The following is a 23,222-nucleotide window of genomic DNA, read 5'->3' on the forward strand; positions in this document are numbered from 1 at the left end:
TGTTTATTATTATAACTGTTCCTAACCGGATGATCCAGCCAAGGTGAGATATTAGAACATCTGAACCATTTTCAGTTCCCTTCCAATCAATCATCCCAAGGTGAGTGAGATATTGCAGGAAAACAAACTTGATCATCATCTGTATTTTCCTCGAAAAAGGCTAGTAAAGCACGAGTATGACTAAAATTGCAATAAAATGAAAGAAATAGTTACCAGATGAAGTTAGACCAGACTCAGATCATGATAATCATTAGAAGTGGAAAATATATTTATCTAAAGAACATCTAACTAGATGAGCTCAGATTGTTCTTTCCTCTACAGGTTTCAAGTTTCAAATGTCATACAACATCCACGCATTTACAATTCACACATTATAAACAAAGGCAATGCTGGTAAAACCGCTGCACCCTTCTTTTTCTGTATCAACTCAGCATACACAGAATTCTCCAAGAAATACCCAAACACTTGGGGGACCAAACAAGGCTTCACAAACAATGTGGCCCCAATGACTTCAAACCAGGCTCAACGACTAATTTGCAGATAACTGAACTCAAGGCTTCGATGAGAAGAGGTTGGGGTAGTTGAATGGATCGTCCTCCAACGATGTTGATCTCTGAGGCACATGAGATGGCGCATAACCCTCAAAGTCATTGGAAAAAGAGTCCTGATGATCAAATACCGGTTTCTGCGTCACCTCAGTTTGATGATGACTTTCCTTTTGGCTATCATCACTGTGGCTCTCATAAACCCTAGTGTTCTTCTTTAGATCGGCAATGCACAGTTTCGCAAGGTTTGCAGCAGCACGTGCTGCTGATGCAGCTCGCTCTGCTGAATCAGCAGCTGTTTGGGCAGCTGAAACCACACCATCCATATCAATATTTTCCCCGCTCTCTATAGGGGAGATCGAATGCACCTGTTCTGGACGATTCGAGAACATGTTCAAATCTTTGGGTGTTTGGGGAGCAGTCACTTCATCAACTGACCTTGTGAAGAATTCTTGCTCTGTTGGCTTCACTGGAGGAGAATTTAAGGGAATCGAGTCACTTCTCTCCATAGAAGAAGCAGAAGCAAATGGTGGGGGAGAGACAAAAGGAACAAATTGCTTCTTTTCATCTGGTAAAGCTGGCATCCTTGGCTGAGCAAATTGTGGAGAAACTGGGGGTTCTGAACTTTTCAGATAATTATAGAAAGCAGCATCAGCTGTTGGATTCTCTTCCAAGTCAGGTGGGTTTGAGAAATCATGAGCAGACGACTGTGAGCTTTGCACATGTGGACCAATATCTGGGGTTGATTGAGTACCAGAAGCTGGACGAATTGCTGCTTTTGGGACTTCAGGCAAATCCAGTGAGTCAAAGCCGCCATCAGATTCATAATCTTCACCAGGTTCGTCAGTGGCACTTGCAGCTACTGGTTCCACGTGTTTCTCCTTTGGAAGTGGCAGCGTTGAACCACTGAAGTAGGTTGGTCCATTCTAGTGAAAGGGAACATGTCACAAGGTGAGATTCAAAATAATGAAGCAACCACAGTTTCTTGTATGTAAACACTAACCAATAGATCTTCATGGGGTTTAAGATATTCCGTCTCTGTTGCTGATGGATCCCAGTCGATCTCATGCTCCTCAGCAATCTCCTTCAGCAGTTTCATCTTTATATCTACTGGAGGAGGACGGATTGAAAGTAGTTCAATTATCTGCATAGGTATTGATTCGAATCGTATCAGCATCATTCTAATGGTTAAGTAACATAAATAGATTGTACATTTTATCATGGAAGTTGGCATATGACCTGCCGGTTGACCCCAGAATCCGGCATAAGCTCTGCAGCTGCAGCAGCAAATTCTTTCCCATATTTAGTCGCAAACATCATTTGGACTTGCATCAGTTCAGGCAAATCTGAACACCTAGGAGCAGCAAAACAGATGCTGGATATTGCCTCTTTGAGATCTATAGGGCATTCCCTGAAGCAGGAAAAAAAATTTAACAGGTTAGGACAACCAATTTAGCTGCAAGCCTATGAAAACTGTATAACCACCACATTTGAAAGGATACACTAAACCAACAAATCGATTAAGGATATATGAAGGATAATTTATTTCTGTGCCTCCACCCAGGGAATTCAGTCTAGACAGATGGAGACCCAAAGAACTACACTGCACAAACAGCAGTATGCATATAAAACCAGGTCTTTCCTTCGGTTTGGAGAAGGTCAAAAGGAGGCAACAATCTGATGCTTAAGGGCCACCGGATATGCATCAGTCTCGCTATTTACATAAAAACAAAGATCTGACATAATCTGTTACAGAGACGAACTAAAATTATGCATTTCATTACATTTTCAAACAAATGGGCACATGCGCTTTTTTTGGGAAGAAAGCCAGGTTTTAAATTGAATAGCAATGGCATTCATCACATGCCACATCCTTCATTCAACTGCAAAAGCAACTGAGCACTAACAACAGACTTGGGCGAACTCTGGGACTAGAGAGAGCTATAGGTTAAGTATGCCAAGAAAAAAAAGTCATTATTTAGTCACAAACATCATTTGGACTTGCATCAGTTCAGGCAAATCTGAACACCTAGGAGCAGCAAAACAGATGCTGGATATTGCCTCTTTGAGATCTATAGGGCATTCCCTGAAGCAGGAAAGAACTTTAACAGGTTGGGACAACCAATTTAGCTGCAAGCCTATGAAAACCGTAGAACAACCACATTTGAGAGGATACACTTTCAACAACAAATTGATTAAGGACATAGGAAGGATAATTTAGTGGGTGCCTCCACCCAGGCAATTCTGTCTAGGCTAGACAGATGGAGACCCAAAGAACTACAGTACATCGTCTCACTATACATACAGAAAAATAAAGTTCTGACACAGAGTAATCTACAAACAATAGCATATATGGTTACTGAATAAGAAGAGGATAGGACAGGCGACAAACTTTTGGGCCTCTATGACGGGCAGGCGAACGGCGACGAGCTCGCAGAAGAGCTCCAGGATCTCCTGCGCCGCCATCATGTTCTCCTCCCGGATGATGTGCTCCACCTGCGACCACAGAGAAGGAGCAATTAATCATCAACCCCCACCCCCACCCCCAAAGTCCAAGAATCTAATCCCACTCTGCCGCCCCATAAGCAAGCCCACAGTAACCCCTTGGAATCCGTACCCTGATTCTTGCGGTGGCTTCCTGGCCGGCCTCGAGGAGCTTGGCGATGTCCCGGCGCATCTGGCGCAGCTGCAGCTCCCGGCGGTTCCGCAGCAGCTTTATCCGCGGGATGGACAGCTTGAGCAGCGTCTTGCTGCGATTTTTCACCACGGCAGATCAGGAATCGGATCGAAATCAGAGCAGAGACCAGGAACTCGGCTCCCAGGGAAGGAAGAAAGCGTACCACTTGGCGGCGCGGAAGCCGCCGCCGCCGGCGGCGCCGCCCTTGCCGAAGAAGGCTTCCAGCATCGACATGTGGGTAATCAAGTGGAGGACGCGGCTGGCGCGTGGGTGGGGTTTCGATCTAATCTAACGAGCGACGGCCAGAGCAAGGAGACGATGGGGAGGGGTGAGCGGGGTGTGCCGTGTGCGCGTCGAGCCCTGCCTGGATCCACCTGCTCCACTGCGAGGAGAATCTCGACCGTCCGTTCACACACGTGGATGAGCGATCGGGTTGGGTGGCTTTGTTGTCTGGGACTTTGCTTCGCTCCAAAGAAAACTATGATTCCGTCTCAGGCCCTGTTTGATTCATAAGTCCTAAGATTTTTTTAGTCCCAACTTATAAGTCCCAAGTTCCTAAAAAGTCACTACCTGTTTGGTTTCTGGGACTTATAAGTCTCTATAAGACCATATTACAACTATAAGTCCCTATAAGTCCCTTCTTAAGAGTCTTATTTCATAAGTCCCAAATGCCCACGTTAAGTCCACTCCCTCCTGTTTGGTTTAGATGGGACTTGTAGAAACTTATTTAAGTCCCTAGACCAATAAGTCCCTGAAAACAAACACCCACTCAGTTATTAATCCGTTTGACCAAACAAATTTACTTGTTTTTCTTTTGACTACCTACTACTAAGAGCATCTCTAGCGGAACCTAAAAAATAATGGAGTAAACCGTTGAGGAAATCCCAGTGGAGTATTTTTACTTTATTAAGTTTTAGCCCGACCTAACTAGTCTCCTAAATTTAGCGGAGCAAATTTTCTTTTGCTCAAGTTCATTTCATTTTCGGCCCCTAATATAAACTTAATTATTTATTTATTTATTAAACGACATCTTGACACGCCGAAGTACATAATTTGCCAATTCTTTGCTAAGGGAACTGATCAAAAAAATCACAAGAAAAAAATACACACTTGATAGAAATCCAACTTCCATAACTGTTCCCACTAGTTGGATAAACATTTTCTCTATGTCTTCTATTTCAACATTGTTGATTGTCTTAATTGGCTTGTAGAGCTTGCACACTTCTTTCTTGTTGGTTTCCGCACAATTTGGCATTGTTTCGTCTCTACTCTCATCTATCTGGAAGCAAATTTGTAGCATTTGGGTGCTCCACCCCCTATATGAACATTAAGTTCAAAAAAATACCAAGAGAATTGAAAAAAGCTGTGATTTTGGGATATCAAACTTGGGTGTCCGATCTGCTTTCATGTAAAATTTCATGAAAAATACCAGGAAACATATTGGTGGCAAGAAAGAAAAAAATCCTATGAATAGAGACAAACTGTTCGGATGGATTTTTGTTTGGATAGTATTTCCTTCACCAATGATACGTTTTCTGGTATTTTTTCACGAAACTTCACACAGGGGTAGATTGGGAACCTAGCTTTGATATCCCCAAATTTCAAAAAAGTGATTTTTTGGTATTTTTTATATTTAATATTCTTATAGAGGTGTGGAGCACCCCGGAGCTCATGTGTATTTTTCCCATCTCTAGTCTCTACTCTAGCAAGTAGTACATGAGCATCTATAAAAAAATCGTTATCAATAGATCGATGCATCTTCTTCCCAATAGCAAATCTTGCATCCATCCTACACACAATCTTGCGTAAACAATAAGCTACAAATTGACGAATCTGAAGAACAACCGTAGAAACAAGCACTCACCCCATCCATTTGCGTCCAATCCGAAGAACAACCGGATGCGTCCAATCCGGCGTCAACAGCGAGGATCATGCATCCGCCGATTTATGCACCGGCGACGACAAGAGAGGCCCAAATCCGAGTGGATGAGGAACATGGCGGGTCCTATGAATGGCCGGCGAAGACGGGAAGGGAGGCGCCGAAGTAGATGCGACGCGGAGGTGGCGGTCCGATCGAGGGGGAGAAGATTTTTTACTAGAGCGGTGGGCAGCCAAGTAAAAATAGACGCCCGTGGGGTGCAGGAGTAAACTTTTTACTCCCCTATGAAGTTTAGGAGTCCGGTTAGGTGCCGAATAATTTCTACTCCTCTATAGCTTTTTAGGCGATCGGCTAGAGATGCTCTAATAATTTATAAAAAATCGAGGAATGAAATATACACTATTTCGTAGGAAAAGGACAGGCTATACATTGTGTAAAAAATAATTTTGGGAAAGTCGGTTTTCTAAGCCATTAGATTAAGATCCAACGACACGAATGTCGTGTTCTCACCCTGAGCTCAAATGCATCCTCATGAAAAGTAAAATCGCAAATAATAGTAAAAGAAATCAAAAATTCTGTTTTTTTTGTGGTATGGACAAATGTTTTGTATGCGTGCAAAATTTCAGCACAAAATGACATTCCTGGGAGTCGTGGCAAAAAAACAAAATCAATACTCCAAAATGTTTTGAAAACTAGCATATTTGGGCCAGAAGGAGACGGCAGGCAGGATTTATTCAACCAGTTTGGCCGGTGAACCAGTCGTAGATTATGTGGATGAGCGATGTAATCTCCGGCCCGGCCGATCATGGTTGTCTTCAATTTTTATTTTTCTTATTGTGTTGTACTCAATGACTTGAACTTGGTTCAAATTTAATAAAATGGATGTGTGCATCATTTGTTGCAGATGCCAGGGTAATCTCTTTTTGTTGAAAGAATGTGTTGATGCAAGGGATAGCTCTTGCTATCCATCTTTCAGCCCTTTCAGTCATTGTCCACAATCAGATTCTTCAGAGGATCTATCCATCCTATCAACCGATGGATTGACATGGTCGACCTATGGGCATCTTGTTCTAGAAATCAGACCGTAGGGAGTTTATTCCACAGAGGATTAAGAGGGAACAAATTAGAGTGGTCGATCATCTAGGAAATTATAGGTGTACCAAGTGTACCCCCGCCGTGTGGTTACACTGAGGACCCCTTGTATCGAGGATTTTTTGCCTCTCGATTGCAACTCTATAACTTTGGAATAAATCTGCTTTTACCCCCACGAAAAAAAACACTCTTCAATTTTCTATTACTCAGGCAGCCCTACTCTAGAAACTTTTATTAGGATATTTATTAGATAAGAGAAACTATACGTGGTCACAATATGTACATCTAATTAATGGTACAAATTATTAAATAAATAAATGTGATATTGCCATCTACTTCTTGCCTTAGTTATATTTAAACACTTTTTTGTCAGTGAAATATCGTAGAATATTGATGACAAATGGTGCTCTGACATAATACTTTCGTGTTTGTAACAATGAGAAAACTGAAATGTACAATAGTGAAATCTAATATTTTTTATTAAATGTGAATAATACTGTTAGGTATATTAAGGACATTAATTAAATTGCAATTGTTTCATTGGAGAACACAATTAAGATTGTTAACTTAACGTTTTTAGTAACTAAAAATATTTAGTATAAATGTATCTTTCAGTCGTCATATACCTCTCTAATGCTTCAATGCAGGGAGATACACCTTGTTCTCAGGACCTCTTCCACTGATGTGTGACTGCCTGGTGGGCCAAGATATCAGTAGATTTGCTTACATGTGCCTCCTCGCAATGCTCATAGGCACATATTCCATGTGCTTCGATTGGGGTTATAAATGGTGGTAGAAGATTCCACGGTTACAAAGATACCATGTTTTTATTTATGCAACTTTCCTCATAAAAACTTCTCAATGTTTTGGAGCTAGGGGCTCCATCAAGCCCAATATTAAAAAAAAGAAATTGAACTTTTGAAACTTTAAAAATGTCTGACAAAATCTTGTACGTAAAGATGTATTCATATGTTTGTAAATTATAATAAAATTTAAGGGCTTATTTGGATTACAGTAACTAAAAAAAATCTAGAAATCAAAAAATCCTTACAATTTGAATGCGCCAATGTTCTTATGAAGGTCCTACAATCCAAATAATTGAACTACACAAAGAAAAAAATCATGGATTTTTACAGTGAATTGAGCACAAACACACATGTGCATGAGTGTTGCGTCGTCCGCCGCCACAGGAGCCCCTCCGCTCGAACGCACCGCCAGGATGCCATGCCCCTCTCCCCTGAATCAGCATGGGCTTTGCCCAGCAGAGGCAATTGGGTGGCAGCGAGGGGATTGTGAGACTGGGAGGGATGAGTCCTCGCACGGGGTGAGCCGATGATCTTGCCGCCCTTGGGGAGGGTGACACGTCGTTGTCCCTTTCCTTTTCTTTTATTTTGACCTCCCGATGGCTCAGTCAACATGTTAAAACCTAACTTTTGTAATTTCAGCATTAGTCATCTCTTTCATGGTTTCACCCCATCCTCTTTTCTGAAAAGGGGCGCTTTATTACTTAAAAGATTTAAACATTACACCCGGCCTCTACATAACTAAGATGCTCACAGCCAACCTAAATCCTCTCGCACAAACGAAAAATAAAAAGGTGAAATACCAAGAAACATGTAGAGTCCGTATAACGCCTAAAGCGGAGGTGTACCAATCCTAAGATCATGCTGCCACCCATGTTGGGTAAAGTATCCCTCGCCGGATCTTCCAATCGTGTATATACCTCCATAAATAGGTCTGGATTCTCCACGCGTTGTAAAGAGGACTATAAACAAAGAGTCCCGGTACATTTATAAATAACCCGCATTAAAAAAGTACTTTTATCGTTAAAAACTTCATACTTCTATCCTCATATCCTCACACTGCTATCCCACGAACTTCCTCTATACCATTCTCTTCCTGAAACTAACTTAAGGCATTTTTTGGCGCACCTTGTGATGGAATCAATAGTCGCCTAGAGAGATATCAGGCATCAACATCATTTCTTTTGTACTATGGCCTCTATGTTAAGCAAATAGACAAGGAGTTGACAGAGGAGTCGAGTTACTTCTTTTTGGCCCGATGGCTATCGCTCCCGCTCCCGCTCCCACTCCGCCCTCCCTGCCGGCCACCCCGCCGGCCTCCAGCAACGCCCCAGCCACCAAAAACCCGCCGGAGACCCCCGCACCTGACCTACCTCTTACCACAAACCCCCTAGAAGAGCTCATACTATCTGTGGTTCCACCACCTTCGCCATTCTTCGACCTACCTTATGTCAAGGCCGGGCAGGTTGCGCTCTGCTGCTTCTTGGAATGCGGCGACGCCATGGGCTTGGAGTTTGAAGATGACTGCTCCTACTACCTCCGCCTCGACATCACCACCCCGGTCCTCCACCTCGCCTCACTGCTCTACATCGCCTTCGGCTACTCCAACCGTCACCTCGACGCCATAGTTGTCGCTGCGCTGCTCCAGGCCGTCCTGGGTGGCTCTGCTGCTCACTTCTTCGTCGCGCAATGCTCTCCTCTGGTCTTCCGCTTCCACGTCGCTTCTGCGCGCGTGGCTGAGATGATCCTCGCTCAAACCACTCTCCGCTTCCGCAATTATTCCTTCTCTTTCACTAGGATCTGCCCTCCTTTCCGTCTCCACCGCGCTCTGGCGCTACATGCATGATGCTTGCCCAGCTGCTCCAAATCCCCGACGACCTGAGTCTCCAGTTCGAAGTTGTGGCTTGGTCACAGCTTCGTTCCCACGTTACCGCCCGTTCATGCAGCCAGCCTCATGGCTGCCGAATGTACGCGCGTGTAATCCAATTTCCCTTCACTCTCAACGCCACGACCATGGCCCTTGTCCTCGCTCACTTGTTTGGGGACTCCTACCTCCAATTTGACGTCACTGACGACGGAGACTCCTACTTCTCCTTCACCGTTGCATCGCCCGCCGTAGCCAAACTGATCGCCTCCATGGGTGACTACCGCAAGAGGGGAATGCTAATCCGCTTCCCCTGGCCTATGCTCATGAGTGGTGCCCGACGCCTTCTTTGTGCTGATGCCATGCCCTCGTCGCTTGGTTCCACGTCTTCCTCTTCGTCGCCGGTCGTCTCTGCATCACTGCCACCAGCGCCATCAACTCTGGGTCTGCCTAGGGTGAGACGAAAACGGCCCGGTATTAGTTTCTTTTACCGTATGCTAAATGCTAGTTGCTTTAACCAGCTTCCACCTCATGTGCACTACACTCACCATACACATCCTTTTTGGATTACTTTCATGCCAATCACTGTCAGACCTAATGAACTACTAGTTGAATCAGTCCTAAACCACTGTTTTTCCGTTTAACAAGATTTTCACGCAATTAAGGTGCATGATCTAATTTTTAAATCTGGCATATCCTCCCGCCCAGTCAAATTTGAAATTCTCAAGTTGGGGTCACTTGACTTTGACGGGTTTCGTCTTTTTCTTTTTGACCAGCTCGATCTGGCCATTGCTCACTGCAGCCATTTCCCACAATCTTATTTTTCCTACTCCTTCTCCTTGCTGCCCACACGTCCTGGGTCCATACTTGGGCCTTACACCCATCATCACCAGCCACTCCATGCACCAATACGGCCGACTCTCATGTCCACGGCATCGCCGCACGGCCGGCCAGCTCTGCATGCATTGCGGTCCCACAACATGCACAATGATGAAGGCGCTGCGTCTCCCGACAGACAAAATCCTACAAAAGATCCGTACGTACCACATGATGCCGCACATGCGGGCGAGGTGCGCGCAGGAACCAATACCCCCCCATCGGTCTCTCCGTCTGTGCCAAAATTGGACACCACACCTGACCCACGCGCGTCTAATCCGGGCGCCAACACGCCGCCTCCTGTCTCCCCACGCGCCGCCCCGGTGACCGAGCCAGGAGAGAATCTCGCATTGGAAACCAACGATCTTGCGCGGCCACACGCGCTGGCTTGCGCTACCACACCTCTGCCGCACCCCCTCTATCCCTAACCAGCATCTAGCCATAATCATCGCCTCTAAACCCTACCTAAGCCCTCCATCACCACGCCTCACCCCCCCGCCGCCTCAATCGCTGACACACGCAAACGATCTCACCGCTCTGATGACAGATACGCTGCATGCTCGGTCCAACCGCTCTGCGACGACCACATATTGAGACGTCCTGCTCTCGGGTCCACATAGCCACAGTGTGTCGCTGCCCCGCCCCCCTATATATCTCCACAACGGCTCCTCCCTCCTCATCCTCACTCCCTCCCAACTCCATCCACCAAAAGAGACGCCGCTGCTTCTGCTGCCTCGCCCTAGATCACTGTGTCGAGGTCTGCTGTGATCCCGTCCGCTACGCCCGCTGCTGGCGGAACGGCCACCGTAGTCGTGATTGCAGGTACCGCAAGATCTGGTCCTTCTTCCCTCCCCTCCCAGATACTTTTACTTCTGTCCCTAATCCAGCCTTCTGCCTCCGCAGAATGGAGCCCGGCAGCTCATCGTCCGCTGTGGCCGCTGATCCACACATCCTCATGATCGGACAGATCCCCGTCATCCTCTCCGAACCTTTCCCCACTGTATGTGTGCCGTCCCCCTTCATCCTCCACGACGTCCCTGTTGGCGCCAATGGCGCCCCCCTCCCTCCCACCTCGCCGCCACGCACCGCAGCACCTCCCCCCACTCCCACCACCCCACCCCATGATCCCATGCACACACACTCCTCCCCCTTCGACACTCAGGAACTGAGAGATCGCCTCACCGACGTGTACATTGCCTCCCAGCACACCACAGCAGCATCCTATGTATCTGAATCGGACTCTGATGATGAGTTGCCTCGCCCTTTCCACGACGCCGGGCCGCTGCCTCCCTATGGAGACATGCCTCTCGTTGCCGCGCCACCCTGCCTAGTGCACTTGCCACGCCGATTCGCCTTTGCCCACCTTCGAACACCTGACCCCAACCCCACTCCACTCATCCGCCGTGCTATCCAGCTTACGTGCGACAACCCCACCTTCATCATGGGTGGCTCATGGCGTGGGGTTGCTTGCCTCACCTTCCACACCCCCTCCGCCCGCAATGATGTCGTCCGCCACAGCCCTATAGACTTTGAAGGCAACACCATCACCATCGAACCAGTCGAGCACGTCGACCGCTCCATTGCTATCTTCACTGACCTCGCCGAAATTGAGGTCTCCGAGTTCCTGCACGAACTTTGGCACAACGACGGCATTCGCTTCGCCTCGGCTTTTCTCGGTGATGTATGTGCCGTGGATGACTTCTGCTTGCATGGCATTGATTACACATCTGTCCGCGCCTTGATCCTGCTCCAGTCCGGCAAGCCAGTCCTGCCCGGCATCGTCATCCAGCTCCCTCCCATCAACGAAATCAAGATAGCCAAAGTAGTGGAGATCTCACGCTGGCACCACGACGATGGCGCCAATCCTTTCGGTGGCGACTCTTCTGACGGAGACTCCGCCCCTCTCTCTCAACGTGGCTCCCCACGACCCGCCTCCCCAGAACAACTCACCCCAGTCATCTCTGCCATTCGTGCTGGCTGGCGCGCCGATCTCATGTACGATGGACACGCCCTGTTGGCTATCAGTGGAGCCGCACCTGTGGCTCCGGTCTGATCTGGCTATGGCACCAATGCATCTGCCCTACTCCTTCCCTCGCCTCCACCTGGTTCCGTGCATCAGCCCCTTGTCATCTCCGATGACGAATCTGCCGGCTCTGAGGACATGCACGCCCTGCTTCTGCATGCAGACCTGCCGAGGTCCATGGACGTGGTGCATGCACCCGTGGGGGGCTCCTCGGGCCCTCTTGTCATACGGCCATCGCCGCTGGTCGGGGCTATGGCCCCGCCACCACCGCCTTCGCTCCATGCGGATGCTGCTCCACCTGTTCGCCTGCTCACTCCCTCTGACACCTCTGCCTTTACGGCGGTCGTGCCGGAGGCTTCTGACACGGCAATCGCCCCCAACTTCACCTTTTCGGCTTGCGAATCGTCCTGTACTACTAGTAAAGTCCCACTTCCCCAGTCTCTTGCTCAATCACTTCCTCTACATACTACCACAACTGCCCTGACCCATGACAAACCTGATGCAGCGCTGCCTCTCCATGATCTGGACACCCATGAGTGCACATACGTAAGGAACGCCGTAAGACGGCCCGTGATCAGTCCTGCTCCAAGGACAAGCTGCGCCGCAGCGCACGGCTCGCTGGCAAGGAGGCCAGATACTCGCCTATGCTCGCCAAGGCGGTCAAGGCCAAGGTAGCTCGCCTATCCGCTGCGGACGTGGGCACGGCTATCGACCGCGCCATCCATGAGGCTTGCCTTGACGTCTCCGATGGCCCTCCGGCCTCAGCTGAAGATCTCGTAGCCATTGCCCTACTTTGCGGGGCGGATGATGGCCATGTTGACACCATCCTCGAAGCTGACGACTCGGCCTCCGGTGCTGAAGATTCTCCATGATCAGCACGCCAGCTCTGCTCTGCACTGTGGGGGGCGCCTCCACGCCGCCGCCAGTTGTCCGCGCCTTACTCTCGCTAGTAGTGTCTCTGTACTTTTGGCCCCTCACGTGTGATCGTCCGACCATGTACTGTTTTACTGATGCGGTGTACCTTTTGCTACCGTGTAACTGTCGTAGTTCGGTCTTAAAAACCCTGGTGTACAAAACTTTCTCATGAGTAATGCAACCTTCTCTATATGTTCGTGGACTTGGTGACCAGGATAAATGCTCCGACGTCCTCTCTGAACTAATCTCAATCAATCCACATATCACCCTACTACAAGAGTCCAAACTTGACACGCTACCGGATCCGAAACTAAGCTCATTCATGCCCCGTCAGCTTGATCAAGTTTTTACCTTACCTGCTGTAGGCACTGCGGGTGGCACCATCTCTGCCGTTAACTCCGCCATGTTTCAAGTGATCTCCTTCTCTGACCTCTCTTTCTCCTCAACCCTGATACTGCGATCAACGACAACTGACCGTAACATAGCCATCACTAACATTTACGCCCCCGCCTCACGCGCTCTCAAGCAACAATTCTTTGATGAACTATTAGCTATCGCCCAACCAGATGCTTCGCCCTGGCTACTCGTCGGTGACTTCAACCTCCTACGTTTCCCCTCAGACAAAAAAAATGATGCGTTTAGACACACTGAGGCCAACGCTTTAAACCAAACAATTGATGCGCTTGCCCTCATCAAGTTACCACTTCTAGACCGCCAATTCACTTGGACTAACAACAGAACCACACCCACCCTAGAACGCATCGACCGCGCTTAGCCTGGGCTGATGCCTTCCCCAACTCCTCACTCACATCCCTCACGCGTTTCACGCCCCCCTCATCATCCACGTCACCACAACAATCCCGCGCTCAAACTTCTTTAAATTCGAATCTGCTTGGGCCAATTTGCAACCCTGCCGAGATATCATCTCCTCGGTTTGGGCCTCACATCGGCCCACTTCACCGCCCAACTCTGCCGCCTCCCTCGCCGCACTTCTCAAACAAACTTGGGCCACGCTTAAAAAATGGGCCCGCTCGCGCCTTCCCGCCCCCTCCATGAATCTCGCTGCAAAATTGCCATCTCTGCTCTTGACCACGTAGAAGAATCTAGGCCTCTCTCCCCACCAGAACAACTCACACATAAGATCATCATTTCTCTCCTAAAAAGCACCATTCTAGAAAAATGTCCTACTGGAAATGGCGTGCCAAAGTGTCCTGAGCAATTCATGGCGGTGAAAATTCCAAGTTCTTCCACATGTCTGCCTCACAACGGCTTCGAAAAAACAAAATCTTCTCCCTCACTCGAGACGGCTCGGTTTTTACCTCGCATCATCAAAAAGCTGACATCCTGCGAGAAAATTTTGTCACGCTCATTGGCTCTACTGTCTCCACGACTTGGCGTTTTGATCTCGCGTCGATCTATCCTCACCCCGTACCTGGTCTTCATGCCCTTGACGCACACTTCACCGAAGATGAGATCAAATTGGCCTTCTTCAAATGAACCCACAAGCAAGCCCCGGCCCCGATGGTTTCGGCCCATCCTTCTATAAAACCTTCTGGCCCTCTATCAAGCAGGTAATACTCTCCTTCTTCGCACAATTTCACCAAGGTGTGGCAGACACAGAGCGTCTAAACCGTGCCCACATTGCTCTCCTTCCAAAATCTGCCTCCTCACCCTCACCTGACGCCTTCAGACCAATTTCCTTGCAAAACTGCCCGGTCAAAGCTGTTGCCAAGGTCCTAACTTCGCGCCTCAAACCCTTCATCCCTCATCTCTTCCATGGTAATCAGACTGGCTTCATTACCGGTAGGAACATTGCTGAAAACTACGTCTTTGCAGCAGATCTTATCAGCTCTTGTCACTCTCGCAAATGCCCAACCATGATATTCAAACTAAACACCGCCGTGAATCTTACCCACAAGAACATAATCCCCTCGGGCCTATGCACATGGTGTGCCACGCTACCGGAGGACTCCATTCACCTCTTCATCTCTTGCCCCCTCGCCAACAGAATCTGGCAGAGAGTTGGCATTCTGCCACAGGATGACGACCTCAATGAACTTTGGGACGTTCCACTACCTCACCACCTGCCCAAGAACGCATGGTCCTTCGTCCTTCTTGCGCTCCTCTCCAGCATATGGGCCGCGTGAAATGATGTGCTCTTTAGAAATGTTGATCAATGTTCTGTAATAACTATTAGAAACCTAGTAGCAGACTTGGATCTCTGGTCACACTGTCTTGTTGATACGGGTGACAAGGAGAATGTCTCCTCGTGGCGTACCTACCTCTCTGCACGATGCACTGTGCCTCTGTAATCTGGTTCTGCTATTTCTACAGCCGTTTTGAGCAATATATTAAGGTGGGGAGCTCCCCTCGGCGATTCTAAAAAAGTAGTTGACAGAAAGCTCAATAAGGCGCCAAATCTTTGGAGTGCTGGATTAAGTGGTTGAACCACAAATCAACTGAACTCAACAGCCGGAAAAGTACTTCTTTGCTGGATCAAGAATAGGAGGGTAAATGTGTTGATGATGGAGCAAAGGTAATTGCGAGGGTTAGCGCCATCATTACCAACCATGGCAAGGAATGATCAACGCCGCCTGCATTTGGGGAAAGGGAAGGAAGAGGGGGGAAAACGAAATGAAATACTCCCTTCATTCCTAAATATTTGTCTTTTTAGAGATTTAAATGGACTACCACATACGGATGTATATAGACATATTTTAGAGTATAGATTCACTCATTTTGCTTTGTATGCAGTCACTCGTTGAAATCTCCAGAAAGACAAATATTTAGGAACAGAGGGAGTAGCTGACATTGAAAAAGTGAGTGATGAATCTACACTATTTGCTACTCCCTTCATTTCTAAATATAAGTCTTTGAAATTTCAATATGAACTACATACAGAGGTATATAAACGTAGTTTAGAGTGTAGATTCACTAATTTTGCTCCGTATGTAGTCCATATTAAAATTTCTAAAAATACCTATGTTTAGGAACAGAGGGAGTAGGAAAAAGAATGACCAACTATATCGTCTGAAATTAATTTTGGGAATGTCGATTTTCTGGCTCATTAGATTAAGATCCAACAACAAAGAGCAGCGAATTCGGTGCCCAGACTCATCTGTGCCCCCGATAAAGAACAAAATTTCAAATCAAATACTAGTAGAATTCAACAAATTCTAATTCTTTTGCATGGTAGATAATTTGGTGCATGAGGTGCGTTCCGAATTTCAGATCATTTGGACATATGAGTAGCTCTCAGCAAAAGAGAAAAATTGGGTTAGAACAATACATGAACAATAAACTTTTTTACAGACCCTAAATTTTTCTTTTTTGGCCGAGTGCTACTTAGATGTCCAAATGATTTGAAATTTAGAGTGCACCTCACGTACAAAATTATCTACCAAGCAAAAAAAGTGGATTTTTTGGAATTTATTTTGTATTTTTTGTGATTTTTTTTGACCCGGTGTAAATGAGCTCGGACTCAGAAATGGATATTCGCCAACAACCGTCCTTCTTTCTTCTTCCTTCATCTTTCTTCTTCTCCAACTATCCCTCCTCGCCCAAAATTAACTTAAAAACGGTTGTAAAGTCAGTCAACTTTTTTTTTGCGGGTGAAAAGTCAGTCAACTTACATATAGCAATTGTGAAAAAACAAAGAAAAATAATTTGACCTTGGTCCAACAATCGAGGATCTTTCCGCTACAACAGATCACAGATGAATCATGATGTCAGACAGTTAAAACAGAGGAAGTGCTAAATCTAGCTGATAACTTCACCGACACACACAACCATCTTGACTTTATTTCAGCACAACTCTTAATCCAGGGAGACATTAGCCCAAATGATCGACATAGAAATATCATCATTCTGCCAAACCCACCGGATTATGTTTCATGTCCAGCGGACAGTTCTATCTATTTCTTGCATGCAGGGAGGGGAGCACCACAGAGGCACTTGTTGTGCTGAAAGTTGTAGAGATCAAACCTCTCCATGTTGCCGCCGGTCGGCACTGGGCCGCAGAGCCTGTTGTAGCTGACGTTGAAGAACTGCAGGTTGGACAGGCTCGCGACCTGCGCCGGGATGCTGCCATGGATGGCATTGTGGCTCACGTCGACGAAGTAGAGCTGCTCCGGGAGCACCACGCCCGATAGGTCGAAATCAAAGTCGTTGCGGGACAGGTCGATGTACTGCAACTCCTTCCCGCGGCCGAAGAGGCCCGACGCGTCGCCGGTCAGGTCGTTCCGCGACAGGTCGAGGTGCGCAAAGTTCACGGCGGCGAACCCGGCCGGGACTGGTCCCGTGAGGTTGTTGTGCGACAGCCAGAGGTAGACCTGGTCCGCAGACTTGCTGAGGAACATCGGGGGGATGGCGCCGGTGAGGCGGTTGCGGCTGAGGTTGATGCCGGACAGGTTGGGGATGGTCCCCAGCGACGCCGGAATGGCGCCGCTGAGCGAGTTGAAGGAGAGCTCGAGGAAGGTGAGCTTCTTGAGCGCGCCCAGGAAGGACGGCACGGGACCCGACACGGCCGTCCAGGAGATGCGGAGGTTCGAGAGGTTGGAGAGCTTGCCTATGGCCGGCGGTATGGGGCCCGAGAGCGCCGGGAGGTGTCGCAGGGTGAGGTCCTGCAGGTGGGGGAGGCCGGCGAGGGCGCTGGGGATGGTGCCCGTGAGGTTGGCGTCCTGGAAGACGGCGAGGCCGACGACGCGGCCGGTGAAGTGGTCGCAGGTGACGTCGTACCAGTCGCAGCAGGGGTTGTCGGGCGTCCACGACGCGAAGTGGTAGGCCTCCCCGAGGGCGGCCTTGAAGGCGAGCAGCGCTGCCTTGTCGCCTGGGTGGCAGTCCTTGTAGGTCGGGTCCGGAGAGGGCTCGGCGTTGGCCGCGCCGGCGAGGAGAGAACAGAGGAGGAGGACGAGCAGAGCGCGTGAGCGCATCCTCATCCTGTCGGCTGTGTGCGTGTGTGGCTTTGATGTGATGGGAGTCCACTTGGGTGTGCTGCGCCCTCCGTCTTCGTCTTCGTGTGTCCCATGCTGCATATGGACTATACGTACAGACTCATCGGTGCACTCGGACCTACCTAATGAGCATTGAAGAGTCAGAGAAGAAGCCAAACATGGATCCATCAAGAAGAGCTGAGGATAAGATGCATATAATACAGCTGGCTTACCCCTCACATGCGATGTGTTTGGCGAATCGGCACCCACCTGGACGGCTGGTCCAGCACGCTACCTCTCTAAGCAGTACAATTGCACGTGTTTAGTTCATTGCTATATTTATGACTTGCCACACTTTTTTCTACATGGTTTACAAGTCATTGACTTAATTTTTTGTCAAATCTTGTCAAATTGGTGACGGCCATTTTGTTAGACACATTGTTTGTGGCGGCCACACTTTGAGAAAGCTTTAATTGTGGCAAAGTTAATCATGAACTAAACCAACCTGAAATAATTCATCAAAATGCAAGCATCCACCCCACATGTCATTATTAGTTTGACGACTATTTTTCGCAAATATGTAAGATGCATATCTTTTCATATTTATAGAGAGAAAATACAAGCTCTTTTGCTTCGGTACACCCTCCCTAAACATAAGAAGGCTAAGATTGCCTGATACCCCTTCATAGCCGGGGCTATGATGGTCCAATTTTAAAATGTCGGCGCTCGCCAGCCCACGCTGGAATGCGCTCACTAGTAGAAAACATAGCCTTGGTTTGGGCCTGGCCAGCCCATTAGTCCCGGTTCAATTACGAACCGGGACCCATGGGGGGCATACTTCCCGGTTCGTGAGCCTAGGGGGCCGGCCGGGGCCTCATGGGCATTGGTCCCCATTTGTCTGGACCCATTTGTCCCGGTTCCTGGCACGAACCGGGACCAATGGGCCTCGCTCCTGGCCCACATACATTTGTCCCTATTCGTGGCTCGAACCGGGACAGAAGGGGGGGGGGGCTTTAGTCTCGGTTCCAGCCACGAACCGGGACAAATGAGTTGCCTATATATACCCCATCGCCGCAGCAGAGCAATCCACAATGCTTTGTTTTTTCTGGCCGGCGAGGGGAGGGCATTTGGGTGCTCTAGCTCACCTCCTATGCACCTGAGGTGTTCGATGAAATGCCCGAGCCACACTAGTTAAGCTTTCTCCTCTCGAAGCTCGACCTCAAAGCTCCATTTTCCCCGAGATTTGCATAGGTTTAGCGGTCCGTCACGTCCTGTCCCCGTCTTCACCGCCGTCGATCGCCCGCGCCGATCTCGTCGCCGGCACCACCGTGTTGAGCCTCTTGTTCTTATCTTCTTTCTGAAAGAAAAGAATTCTTACTTTAGATAGATACTTGTCTAATTTTCTTACTTTTATTATTGCTTGTCAATGAGATCTATGTATGTACATTGGTCTTAATGTGATGATGAACTTCTATTAATTTGGTCACTTATCTATCCATGATATTCTGTAATGGTTTTTGACACACTTAATTATATATAATGCACGCAGATGAACCGGCAATGGATGTACGGTAACAGACGCACCTCCGAGTACATTGAGGGTCTGCATAATTTTCTCGCAGTGGCTGAGGCAAACAAGCAGAATGATTTTATGTGTTGTCCATGCCCTAGCTGTGGTAATACGAGGTCTTACTCTAACTCGAAAACCCTTCACACCCACCTGCTTTATAAGGTTTCATGCCACACTATAATGTTTGGACCAGGCACGGAGAAATAGGGGTTATGATGGAAGACAGCAAAGAAGAAGAGGACGATGACAACTATGTGCCCCCTGAATACGGTGATGCTGCAACGGGGGAAGCTGCTGAAGATCAAGAGGAACCAGACGATGTGCCCGATGATGATGATCTCCGCCGGGTCATTGTTGATGCAAGGACACAGTGCGAAAGTCAAAAGGAGAAGCTGAAGTTCGATCGCATGTTAGAGGATCACAAGAAAGGGTTGTACCCCAATTGCGAAGATGGCAACACAAAGCTCGGTACCGTACTGGAATTGCTGTAGTGAAAAATCAGAGAATGCTGTGCCTGACAAAGGATTTGAGAAGCTAATGAAAATATTGAAGAAGAAGCTTTCAAAGGATAACGAATTGCCCGACAGTACGTACGCAACAAAGAAGGTCATATGCCCTCTAGGATTGGAGGTGCAGAAGATACATGCATGCCCTAATGACTGCATCCTCTACCACGGTGCGTACGAGGATTTGAACGCATGTCCGGTATGCGGTGCATTGCGGTATAAGATCAGACGAGATGACCCTGGTGATGTTGACGGCGAGCCCCCTGGAAGAGGGTTCCTGCGAAGGTGATGTGGTATGCTCCTATAATACCATGGTTGAAACGTCTATTCAGAAACGAAGAGCATGCCAATTTGATGCGATGGCACAGAGAGGACCGTAAGAAAGACGGGAAGTTGAGAGCACCCGCTGACAGGTCGCAGTGGAGAAAAATCGAGAGAAAGTATTGGGCTGAGTTTGCAGGTGACCCAATGAACGTATGGTTTGTTTTAAGCGCGGATGGCATTAATCCTTTCGGGGAGCAGAGCAGCAATCACAAAACCTGGTGTCGGTGTCAAGACCGGCGGATCTCGGGTAGGGGGTCCCGAACTGTGCGTCTAGGCCGGATGGTAACAGGAGGTAGGGAACACGACGTTTTACCCAGGTTCGGGCCCTCTTGATGGAGGTAAAACCCTACGTCCTGCTTGATTAATATTGATGATATGGGTAGTACAAGAGTAGATCTACCACGAGATCAAGGAGGCTAAACCCTAGAAGCTAGCCTATGGTATGATTGTTGTCTATGGAGTTGATGAAGTTGTCCTACGGACTAAAACCCTCCGGTTTATATAGACACCGGATAGGGTTAGGGTTACATAGAGTCGGTTACAATGGTAGGAGATCTTGAATATCCGCATCGTCAAGCTTGCCTTCCACGCCAAGGAAAGTCCCATCCGGACATGGGACGAAGTCTTCAATCTTGTATCTTCATAATCCAGGAGTCCGGCTGAAGGTATAGCCCGGCTACCCGAACACCCCCTAATCCAGGACTCCCTCAGTAGCCCCTGAACCAGGCTTCAATGACGACGAGTCCGGCGCGCAAATTGTCTTCGGCATTGCAAGGCGGGTTCCTCCTCCAAGTCCTTCATAGAAGATTGTAAACACCAAGAGTAGTGTCCGGCTCTGTAAAATAAGCTTCCACATATTGCCATAGAGAGAATAATATTAACACAAATCAAATCTGCTGACGTATTCTGCAGTGCGCCATCACACCACAACCAAGCCCTTTACTCGAATCGTTTTTACTTTTCCTCCTCAGCATGTTTTGCGAGGCGGTTTCCTTGGCACGTCTTGTCAAAGCAGAGATCGTATACCCTTTTTTACGGGATTCTCATTAATACGGACGTGGGTAACCCAACCGTGCCATTTATCACGGCGCTCGGGAGGCAAGTGAGTTTTATTAGGTAGGTGGGGACGCATAACCGCATCCGCCTATATAAGGGGATAAGGATCTACCCTTTTACCTACGCCTTCTTCCTCCCTTGCCTACCCATCCCTCGCGCACCAGAGCTCCAGCGCCCAAGCCCGCACATCCCACCTCAACCTTCTCCAGCAATGTCCGGAGCGGGAGGCAAATGGATGGTATCCTCCGCTACGGAGGGTAAAGTAAAAAAGCTAAGGAAGGCCGGATACCTGTCCAAGGAGATCACGCATCGGCTTCTCGAAGAGGGGGAGCTTATCCCCACCCCAAGGCCCCATGAGAGGGTCGTGTTTCTCCACCACTTCCTCCGCGGACTAGGTTTTCCACTCCACCCATTTGTCCGGGGGCTCATGTTCTACTACGGCCTGGATTTCCACGATCTGGCTCCAAACTTCATCCTCAACATCTCGGCGTTTATCGTCGTGTGCGAGGCCTTTCTCCGCGTCCGCCCCCATTTCAGCCTCTGGCTCAAGACCTTCAATGTCAAGCCCAAGGTGGTGCGCGGCAGCCAGGCGGAGTGCGGAGGCGCTATGGCGGGCAAGATGGCCAACGTCCTATGGTTCGAGGGATCTTTCATGGAGACCCTAAAGGGATGGCAAGCCGGGTTGTTTTATATCACCGAGCCACGCGATCCGGAATGGACCGCAGCCCCTGAGTTCCGATCCGGACCCCCCACGCGGCTTATGTCCTGGAAAGAGACGGGCCTGTCGTGGGGTGACGAAAAAGAGGTGACCGAATTGCAAACATGCATCCAGTCCCTGGTGAACAAGCCAGTCCGGCTTGTTAATATAATCCAGGTTATGCTCGTCCGCCGGATCCTCCTGTGCCAACAACGGGACTTTAATCTATGGGAGTTCGACCCGGCGCAGCACCACACTCTCAACAGGCTCTTCGACACGACGTATGAAGACGCCTGGAGGGTGCTATTCAAGGGCGCCGAGGCTCCCGCATCCGCTTCCGAGGACCGCGGATACAGCTCGCAGCGTCACGCTAGCAAGGTATGCCATCTACACCCTTCACAGGATGTTAAGCCTTTTTTCATAGTTTGACACTATGCGGGATCTAAACTCCCTTTCCTCTGACAGGCTTGGCGGGTGATAGCCGAGCCGATTAACTGTCCGGCTCCGCTGCCCGAAGATCCAGCCCCATCTTTACTGGTAAAGCTGCTGGCCCCGGCGCCTTATGTGGTGCCGGAGAAGAAGGCCAAGAAGAAGAAGACCACGGGGACTCGAAAGAATGCCCGCAACGTGGTGGTGTCGGACTCGTCATCTGACGAGTCCGAGGCGCCCTCCTCCCGCGAGAACGAGGAGGAGGAAGAAGAAGACTCTCCCTCTCCAGTGGATGGAGGAGAGAAGAGGAAGGCCGCCCCAACGGGGGAGGCCGAGGGGTCTAGAAAAAGGAAGACCCCTCCACCGGACTACGCCCCTGACACTGAAGAGGGCGAAGAGGAATGGCTGGACAGGGCCAAGCTTCCGGCAAAATCGTAAGTGTTCAGATACCAGAGTAACTCATGATATTCCTTTTGTTGCACAGCTTCCCCTAATGTCGAATATAATCATGCAGCCCGCCCCGGGCCGCACTCAACGAGTCGTCGAGCGGCTCCCTGGATTCATCGGACGTGAACTCTGTTCCGCCCACTGTCTCCCCTTGCACTGCGGATGACGCCGAAGTGGCGTCGCACCGAGCTCCGGGGTAGGAGGAGGTGGTCCTGGAGGAGCCGCAAGGCGACCTCCCGGACCCCAGGAGTGAAGGGGACAAGACCCCCCAGGGCTCCAAGTCCGGCCTTAAGCCGAACACCGTGCCGGAATCTTCAACGATTCCGGGCCGCGGCAGGCGAACTCCTTCCAAGAGGAGCAAGCCTTCTGAGCCGGCAGCCTCCGTCCAACCGGAGGCGCCGGACAATCTGCTGGAGGTGCTTGAAGGTGCCTCCATCGACGAGGAACACCGTACTATTATGAGTACGGTGATCTGGAAGGTTCAGTCCGCCAAGAGCGGGCTGAATGAAGCTTGCGCTGGCCTCCTAACAGGCTTCGAGGTAAGTAAAAATATGTAAAAATATTACCGCATAGACAGTAGCCCCTGAT

General features: G+C 49.0%; 2 protein-coding genes and 1 pseudogene across 2 annotated transcripts; 1 reads left to right on the forward strand and 2 right to left on the reverse strand.

The window, feature by feature from the left end:
* Positions 1 to 244: 244 nt before the first annotated feature.
* On the reverse strand, positions 245 to 3,612 carry LOC125545911 (uncharacterized). The gene is made up of 6 exons (XM_048709968.2): positions 3,386 to 3,612; positions 3,163 to 3,295; positions 2,938 to 3,041; positions 1,785 to 1,956; positions 1,549 to 1,689; positions 245 to 1,471 (listed from the first exon to the last, which is right to left on the reverse strand). Exons 1-6 carry the CDS (start codon positions 3,454 to 3,456, stop codon positions 551 to 553), a joined length of 1,542 nt encoding a protein of 513 aa, XP_048565925.1. The 5' UTR covers positions 3,457 to 3,612; the 3' UTR covers positions 245 to 550.
* Positions 3,613 to 7,334: 3,722 nt separating this feature from the next.
* Positions 7,335 to 9,946, forward strand: LOC147981381 (uncharacterized; annotated as a pseudogene).
* A 6,509-nt stretch (positions 9,947 to 16,455) lies between these two features.
* On the reverse strand, positions 16,456 to 17,636 carry LOC125545912 (polygalacturonase inhibitor). Its single transcript, XM_048709969.2, has one exon. The coding sequence runs from the start codon at positions 17,609 to 17,611 to the stop codon at positions 16,589 to 16,591; it is 1,023 nt and encodes a 340-aa protein (XP_048565926.2). The 5' UTR covers positions 17,612 to 17,636; the 3' UTR covers positions 16,456 to 16,588.
* Between the last annotated feature and the right edge of the window lie 5,586 nt (positions 17,637 to 23,222).

This window comes from Triticum urartu, chromosome 3A (genome assembly GCF_056163025.1).
Source record: "Triticum urartu cultivar PI428250 chromosome 3A, HENAU_Tu73, whole genome shotgun sequence".
NCBI lineage: Eukaryota > Viridiplantae > Streptophyta > Magnoliopsida > Poales > Poaceae > Triticum > Triticum urartu.